This window comes from Apium graveolens, chromosome 9, assembly GCF_009905375.1.
Source record: "Apium graveolens cultivar Ventura chromosome 9, ASM990537v1, whole genome shotgun sequence".
Lineage (NCBI taxonomy): Eukaryota > Viridiplantae > Streptophyta > Magnoliopsida > Apiales > Apiaceae > Apium > Apium graveolens.
This window is the reverse complement of record NC_133655.1, coordinates 100,529,729-100,538,964: the sequence shown is the minus strand read 5'-3', so window position 1 is coordinate 100,538,964 and position 9,236 is coordinate 100,529,729. Positions and strand designations below refer to the sequence as shown.

At 34.1% G+C, this 9,236-nt stretch overlaps 2 protein-coding genes across 3 annotated transcripts; both read right to left on the bottom strand.

The window, feature by feature from the left end:
- Positions 1 to 905: 905 nt before the first annotated feature.
- Positions 906 to 6,400, bottom strand: LOC141687088 (organelle RRM domain-containing protein 2, mitochondrial). Of its 2 annotated transcripts, XR_012560913.1 has the most exons (5): positions 6,154 to 6,400; positions 4,148 to 4,216; positions 3,951 to 4,057; positions 2,111 to 2,186; positions 906 to 1,328 (listed from the first exon to the last, which is right to left on the bottom strand). XR_012560913.1 is itself a non-coding variant. In XM_074492245.1 (4 exons), exons 1-4 carry the CDS (start codon positions 6,323 to 6,325, stop codon positions 1,239 to 1,241), a joined length of 438 nt encoding a protein of 145 aa, XP_074348346.1. In that variant the 5' UTR covers positions 6,326 to 6,394; the 3' UTR covers positions 906 to 1,238. The 2 variants fall into 2 exon arrangements, 1 of the variants encoding a protein (XP_074348346.1); XM_074492245.1 differs by lacking the exon at positions 2,111 to 2,186 and having other exon boundaries at positions 6,154 to 6,394.
- A 1,546-nt stretch (positions 6,401 to 7,946) lies between these two features.
- Positions 7,947 to 8,894, bottom strand: LOC141685432 (large ribosomal subunit protein uL2x-like). Its single transcript, XM_074490533.1, has 2 exons — positions 8,641 to 8,894; positions 7,947 to 8,241 (listed from the first exon to the last, which is right to left on the bottom strand). The coding sequence occupies exons 1-2, from the start codon at positions 8,892 to 8,894 to the stop codon at positions 7,947 to 7,949; spliced, it is 549 nt and encodes a 182-aa protein (XP_074346634.1).
- Positions 8,895 to 9,236: the final 342 nt, after the last annotated feature.

The window sequence follows — 9,236 nt, the reverse complement described above, 5'->3', positions numbered from 1 at the left end:
ACTCCTGGCAATATAAATCAACATCTAAACAATTTGAAATAGCAATTGACCTCTACCACATAAACTCCAGCATTTAAGGTTCTCATATTTTTCTAGTCCTTGCAAGCTCTGTGCTTTCATGTTTCAACCTGCACCAGGAAATCTCTCCTGTTAACTTCAAAGAAACCAACTTCTCAACAATCTACTGCCCCCACGTAACGACGACAGCTTATCAGTACTGTCCTAGTCAGTGTGAACACCGTTTCTGCTACGATACGAAGCCACATTGTTCTTTGTCTTTATTTCGCAACATTTCACCAACTGAAGACAGATTCACTGATTTTTTTTTGTCAGTATCGCCTGCTATAAATATAACCCCCAATGTACGTAAAAATCAACAATGTTGCTTTCGGTGCTATAAATTGTTAGGGTTATGGACCAAAATTATGTTGTATAGACTTGATATTACTGGACAGCTGTTGCAAATATCCTGTGGATAGGATACTAACTTGCAACATTCATCTTAGTGTGGCCAAGTATGTCTGCTACAATACAACTTAAGAGTCAGATCACATTTTGTATGATCTATAGTATTCAGTGTACACAAAGCCGACAGGCCATGCTTATGCCGTTCCATCCTTCAATATTTAAATTCAAAATTGTATGACTCATAGTATCTGCATGAAGTATATATTGTGCTTAAGAAACGTGTTTTCTAGGGTACATTAATGTCAACCAAGCCCATCACTAACTTCTCTATCAAATCCAAGTCTAGACGTCTAGTTATAGAGACTTCTTTCAATTCGTGCAATTGAATATGCAACAATCTGAGAGATTTTTTTCGCAAACAAGCATAAAAAAATATTCACAGATTAGAATTATTATCACATCATACATAACAGAAACATTCAGAAATAAACCCCCAATTTATAAAATCATAATAGAAATATATAATTATAAAACTATAAAAGTAATCCAAGCCTCTGTGTTCAAAGTACATCTTAGTTCCAAAGAACTATGTTCAAACAGGATATCGTCCAAACAAAAAAAACTACTAACCCATTAATTGCAAAATGCTCTCAATACATATACTAGATATTTGATTTAAGGTGCAACATAAATAGTTTGCTCTCTTCCATTATAATATTCGAAAGGGAAAATAAAAATAAGAATGAGTTGTTAATAGATTACTATCGCATAAGCTCTTCTAATAAACATGCGATTCTTGGCCATAGTAAAGCTTAGTCCATAACATTCGATTACTGGGGGTGGGCATTGGTGTTGTCCGGCTGGCCTGGGACTGGTCTTGGCCTAGCATACTCAGCAAATATAACCCAACCATCAAGAAACTGCAAAAACAGTAAAACAGGAAGAACATTAAAAAGCTTTGGCAAAAGACATTAACAAAATTTATTATTTTTTTGACTTGAATACAATTTGCATCCCCTAACTTATAAACGGGTGGTTTTGATATACACACTATCTCTGTCAAAAAAATATACACTATCTAAAAAGAAATTTGCATCCCCCAAATTTCAAAATTCCGGTCAGAAAGCAACCCAAGACCCTAAACTGTTGGCTAACACAGTTATACTTTTAATTTGCAAGGGTATTATTGTCATTAGACAGTAAGAAAATTAACAAAAAAGAAGTCCAGAATAACATTTTTCCTTCCTAAAATTAAAAATAACATTATTGAGGCTGATGTATTGCATGGTCCAATACAGCCTGAAACAAGCAAAACACAAAAAGTAGCATGAATTAAAGGACGAGAATAAGGATTTGGCTCTATTCTTTTCTGGCTGAGTGACAAGTTTAACCTCTTTTGGAGGACAACGTGACAAAAATAACCAGTTTTAAAAATATTGACAATAGCCGATTGAATACGCATTAGATAGTAGGGTATTGTGATCACGCATTTGCAAAAAAATATTACTTATTATTTAAAACGGCATAACGCAACTGGTACTCCAGTATACAGTCAATAAGCATTTTATAGTTGCGTAACCAGTACAAACAGAAATGTGATATGCAACTGGCACTTGCATAATCATTAATACTTAATATTTTGAAGTGGGCCAGGATTCCTAAAGTGATGTTTGATATTGGAGGGATGAAAATTAACTTATACTTTTTCAAGCAGAGAGCTCCAGTTGTAGACTTGCAGTTGAAAAACACAAGGACCATTATATAACTTGAATACACATCTGAAATGACAGATTCAAAAGGCTAGATTAGAATTGGCCAATTTCTGAGAACCGATTATTTTAGTACAACTTTGTGAAAAATAGGTTAAATTTGTCATTTTTTCTTCTTTTCTTTGCCCGAATTTCTTATTTGTCAATTTTTTATTGTTACTCCCTCCGTCCCACTGGATTGTTTACATTACTTTTCGGCACGCTTTTCAATGCTCGTTTAAAGTATAGTTACTTTTATTCAAAAAAAAAATTAAAAAAAACATTATGAAACTATACTTTATAGAAGCCTCGAATTGCGTGCCGAATAGTAATGTAAACATCCCAGTGGGACGGAGGGAGTATATGACAATGATATCCTTGCAATATATAACTATAACGGTGTTAATTAATGGCAAATGGTCTTGAGTTGCATTTTAAAATTAAGGGGATGCAAAATGTTTTTGTGATAGTATGTACATCAAAACTCATTTATTTAGAAGTTAGGGGATGCAAACTATAATTAACTCTTTTTTTGCCAACTAAAAACATACAACAGATGAAACCTTTGTCATGTCTTAAAATTTTCTCCTCTGCATTTTGAGTGATTGTCAGCCCTCAAAGTTACTAGTCAATTGTGCATAGGATTATCAATTTAGAATTATACTTGAAAGTTTTATTTCGATAATCAGGTGATAAAGCAAGCTGGGAGCACAATGGCGTAGTAAAGAGTAAGAATCGATGAACATTTGCAAACTATAAAAACATACATATATGCTATGTGACCAGAGCACATGGTGTTCAACACAGTCATCATACATGGTGTTGAGCATGAGATCAAAGCACAATCCTAGAGCTGGGCACTTCACCCTTGATGCCAAACGAAGAATTAAAATACTAGTTTGTATTTACTATATATTATTATTTAGATATAAGTGTGTTCTGCTATTATTAACTATATAATCTATTAGAATAATTATTATAGTAGAATAAAACAAAGGACTTGTTTCCTTTAATTAGATATGGTAGCTTATATATATATAAGTATTTTGATTTTAGGATATTACTTGGCTTCCAAGTAATAATTATCTATATAATCTCATGTAATCTTTCATTATGAAATAGAATTGGATAATCATTGAAATTGAGATTGTTCTCTCTATTGTTATGGGTTGCGATCCTAACAAAACTCTCTTCTGCGGTTGAGAAATCCTTGGGTTTTGATTATGATCACCTTAGGCTTGTGGATTTTCTGCGGATAATCCACAAATATCTATCCTTTTACTTGTTTTTAACCCATGTCCTGCATCAACCTTCCCCCAATCCAAGAGCTGGACTACTTGTTTCTATCTTATCACTTTAACTTTATACCGAGTATTTTTAATATATAATTAACGATATCATCCTAAAACCTATACCGTGAATTAAAACTCTAGAAACGTAACATGCTAAGAGTGCAGCCATTTCCCAGCACCTGTGCCCGATTATGCATCCATATTGAAAAATCCTCACCACCGCCGAGTCTGGGTAGCATAGGACGTATGGCAAAGAGGGAAATTAGCACCTAACATTTTTCTTAAAATAGTAGCAAACTTTGAAATCCTTCAAGATTGACCATTTATCCAGTTTATGAATAATACTGCTTCTATTTAAAAACTATTAATAATCTTCTATATACTATATAGATATAAACATATATAATCTTGTCAATAAGAAAAACATCTGTTCATTACTCCAGGAGAAAAGTTTGTAACTACTAAAGTCTTCTTCAAGAGTTTTTTGTTAATATTAGCTAACCTGGCCATCCAAGCCTTTGATACCCGCTGCAGCATCTTCTACAGTGGCATATCTCACAAAACCAAATCCCTTTGAATATCCTGAATTTCGATCAGTCACTACTCTGGCTGCAAGAGGCAGATCACCGTAATTAAATTGTTTCAGGCAAATATATTCAATTAAAGCGACTATTTTTAAAACATTAAAAACAACTATACCATGCACAACTTCACCAAACTTTGCAAAGGCAGCATGAAGTCCTTCCGTAGTCGTCCGTTTGCTTAATCCTGTAAAGAAAGATTAGACAACTTGCAATGTGTCAATTTGTTTGATCCTCTCAATTGCTTAAGTAGATGATCTATTAAAGATCAAAATTATTGAGATTTCTTAAAAACCTATTATATGTACAAATGATAAAATTGTAACAGCAGCAGCATGGCGCAAAGAAAATCAACCTTATGACAGATTGAAGAACCATTTAAAGATTTTAAATATAGTAATTTTTAAGATGTATTGCAACATGGACAAGAAATAGCAGTGAAGCGCCTTTCAGAAACGTCCAAGTAAGGAATCATCGAGTTCATGAACGAAGTAAAGCTAAACTTCAGCATCAGAATCTTCTGAGGCTTCTTGGATATATATCCAAAGATAAACACGATTTTAATTTACGAATACATGCCCAACAAATCCTGGACTAGCATTTGGAATTATCATCTTCCCCCCCCCCTTATTCCATAGCATCACCAGTAGATTAATCCATAACAATATATTATCATTCTTGACAGATGAGACACAAAGCAGAACTACTTGACTGGCCTCAACATTTCCACGTTATAGATAGAATTGCTCGTGGCCTTCTTTATCTTCAATAAGATCCAGACTAAGATTTATACACCAAAAGCTTAAAACAGTAAACATATTACTAGACAATGACATGAACCCAAACATTTCAGACTTTAGACTAAATAAAAGTATTAGGAAAAAATGAGCAAGCACAAATAGAGTTGTCGGCACATACTAAAAGAATAAATTTATGTTCCCCTGTCCCCCCACTTTATATGCACCTTAATACTGTTTTTCATTTTTATGTGAATTTCTCAATTCAAAACTATGATGCACTTGCTACATATCTCCTAAGTATGCAGTAGACGAACTTTTTTTATGAAGATGTGTTTAGCTTTGGTGTTTTAGTACTGGAAACTGTAAGTGGAGTAGATACAGAGGATTCAATAACAAAGACCCCATCATAATTTCCGGAAGATAGGCCAAACATGTCATCTGTTGTTTTGAAGCTTGCCTATGCCTAGCAAACCTGGTTTCTTTACAGAAAGAAATATAATTGTAAGCAAGTGAATCTCTACTAGTCTACTTAATGTCTAGATCATTCAACTAATGTTGCCACCAACACACAGTAACAAGGCCGATAGAAGGAAGTGTGAGTATTTATTTTCTCACAAAGACAAGCAGTCATCTAGTTTGCATAGGGGACGGGGTATCAAATTTTAATATACAAATACCTTGATTACAGACTACATTATATATGAAAAAATAAATGACTGAAGTGTGGGTTGCAATGCATTCCATTTGCTGCATAATTTTTTTATTTAAGTATAAGCAAAGTAGACTAGAAAGTAAACAATTTGCAATTAATATCATATCCAATGATGTATCGCAAAATGTAATATAATGAAAGTGAGAGTGATTCATGTTCTGGCTTAAAAGTTTTGATCTTATCTTATTATATGTAAAATTCATTTAATTAAACCATTTTATATTGCCACACTCTCATTATGACCATCACAATTGATTTCAATGTAATAACCTATGTCTTTCACACACAAAGCGTAACTAAAGTGTACCAACAAAATTTCTCTAATATTAAAGAAACATTTCACAATTAAAAAATGAAAGAGCATTAAATACAATAACGATAGTAAATAATATATCCGTAACATATAGTTTAGGTATCAAGGGAAGCTTGAATTTCAACCAATAATGTTGAAATCAATAAACATATTCCGAAACAAAACAGCGAACAGACCCTTACACAATCAATTTGAATAACAGATTCCAAAATATCTAAAAAACTAATTCAAAACATTCAATCAATTATATTCATAAAATGAAACAAAATTTAACAGATTAAATAAAACTCTAAAGTTCCATGCCACGAAATGACAGATATATATATATATAGAGAGAGAGAGAGAGGAGATGTATGTACCAGAAACAAAGAGATTAGGGGAAGGATCAGCAGGAGGTTCCTTATGGGGTTGATTAACTTGGGGTGGAGCAAATGGTAGGCCTGATGTAAAAGTTGAATAGAGCATGCCTCTCAACCCTCCTTGTGACGTCATTCTACCCGTCGCCGCCGCTCTGATCGCCGTCATCGCCATTAATTTCTGAAAAAGAGTTGAAAATGTCCTGTTTGCAGGGTTTTACAAAGATTTATGAACAACCGAGTAAACGAGAGGGGATTAGGTCTTATATGGGCCGGTTCAGCAACCTCCTTTCATTTTTGGGTTGGGCCTATTGAAACAATTTTTCCTTTTTAATTAATAAGTTTGATTTTTTAAGTTCCCATTAATTTATCTAAATAAATATATATGGATTTCAAATGCTAATTCTCTTTCTATTGTTTGTTTTTCTTTTAAATCTTTTCTTGCTGTGTTTTTTTTTTCTTTTTAGGAGAAAAACAAGTCATAGGTTTTAATAATACTGATTGCTTCACAAAGTGACTACAGAGTAAGTAGCCTTATATATACCACCTTAATCAATTATATTTGTACTCATCAACATGCTGTAAATTGTGCTTTGCAATCTTGTAACTCAAGGTCAAAATTATATATTTGAAGTTGCCATTTTAATCTTCTACTTTGAACATGCTAGACAATGCTATGCCTGATCACCGTTAGAGATAAAACCCTACTGCTCCGGCACATTGCAATCCTTTATTCGTCTCCAACACTGCCTTGTTCTTATTACCTGTAAAATGCCATTGATAGTTCCCGCGAGTCGCCCATCTCTTGGACACTAACATACAGTCTCCTAGCCCAAATTAAACGTTCAACTTCAGACCTTGGATTCTTAGAGACCATCTATCTCATAGCTCTGACAAGACACTAGTTGTACTGAAATTGAAGTATTGCCACTGTCATTCTGGCTTAACCCAAAAACTAGTACAACTGCCAATGTTTAACCAAAAATTGGGGTATTGGTGTTCTATATCTTAGTAGGCTCAACCAGTATGCTCTTTTCACCACCAAATCAAAAATTTCAATGCTGCTTAACCAGAACCTAACCACAAGCTCTCCATCCCAATCATGACCACAGAGACCTGGACGCATAATTCTAACTCAAATTAACACTCATATTGAGACCTTGTATTCTTCTAGAAGATCAATTAGTTAGCCCCTAGCTTTACACTACCATAATCATGAGGAGGGTTGGCAAGTTTTATTAATGCTTGTTACTGAATAGATGTCAAAAGGTGTCTCTAGCAAGGGTAGCTCCACAAATAAGGTTATCCACGTTTTCAGTACCCACGCATTTCAGTGAGTCCTTTGTTTTGTGGTAACGAGTTTGGGATTTCAATACAGTGCCCGTGCTCATACTTGGTGCTCCGCTCATACAAACCATTTTGGTTGTGGCACTGTTATTTGTGGGTTTAAGGTTTGAATGCTTTAGGGAGAGAATGATATATATATATATATATATATATATATGTAGGTTATGTTGTCTTACATTTGCACAAAATTTTTAATTCTTTCTGGCCTGTATAATTTTATAAAACAAGTCCCGAACCTGGATGAAACCAAAACCAAATGTCAACCACTCCTCATGCATGATACAAGAAAATCAGACTTGGGTCAAAAACCATCTAAAACCAGAAAAGCTAAATAAACGAAACCATTTATAATATAGAATAAGTAGATCAGACTTAGGTCTTACTTGCAGTAGTCTTTCAGCAATGAACAGATTCGAACTTGGAAACAATGAATGAAATAGACAGATATTCTAGGAGCCTTCGGTTTTAGAAGCTGTGGCAGCAGCTTCCCTACGGAGCCGTTCAACTTCCCCACGGAGCCGACCAGTCCTCCTGGCTGCAATGAAAGCAGGCTTTCGACCAGGGGGAGCATCACGACGAACAGTATTGACATGACTAAAGGCCCAGCAGTTACATATCAGGGGATTCATTCGATACCTGTGATACTTATCTTTAGCCTTTAACACAGGCTCCTTAGCAAGCTGGTCAATCATGGCTACGCAATCACTAGGAACCAATTCCTCGAAACAAGATGGAAGTTCGATCCTTTCAAAAGCACAAGACCGGAAAAAACCTCATCAAATATATATTCTAAATCATTAACCACAACAGATATTAGAATATGTTAAGCATGGCGTCTGAGGAGAACAATACACTTTTACTAACATAACGTTTTCCACATTATAGTGAACAAGTTAAATAAAGTGTTCTCCACTTTATAATGACAAGTTAAATAATTATCAGAACACGATAAGCAAAAGTAAAATCAAGTAGAAAAGATCAAAAGTTCATACTTCATAGTAAAGAAAGCACTAAAAAAACAGAGTAGTTAGTTTATAGGCCTAACGATTCTATCCAAATACTCAACATTGTTCGAAGATTGCTGTTGGAATCGAATAAACAGCAATTTTTTCATATACCCAAATATTATGTTTTAGAGTATACCTAGATGTGTCATAATGAAGATGACGACTAATCACAGTACCACGATTACGAGAAGAAGCCTTGGCAAGTTTATTTATATGCTTTTTACTGAACGGATGTCGAAAAGTGATACGAGCAAGAGGAGCTCCAGGTGCAGGGCTATGGATATTTTCAGTAGCTACGCTTTTGAGTGATTTTTTTGTTTTGCAGGGATGAGTTTGGGATTTTAATTTACTGCCCGCGCCCATATTATGTGCTCTGCTCATCTTCACCATTTTGGCGGTGGTGGCTTTAGACACTTTGGTGATTTTTAACGGGATTCAGGGTTTATATATGTGCTTAGGGAGAGAATGAGATATTATTGAGGTTGTGTTTTATGGGCTGGAATTATGTTCGTGCATTGGATGAGCCTGTAATGCATTTTAAGTAAATTTTATTAGTTATATTCAATTATTTTATTTTTCACATTTGTTTGTATTTTAAATATACTAACTTAAAACTCGTGCAATGCACGGGTTCCGTTAATATTTAGATTTTTTTATTTTTATTTTATATAATTTTATTGAAATTCTAATATAAATAATTAAATACGTAAATTAATAACAATATAATTATAA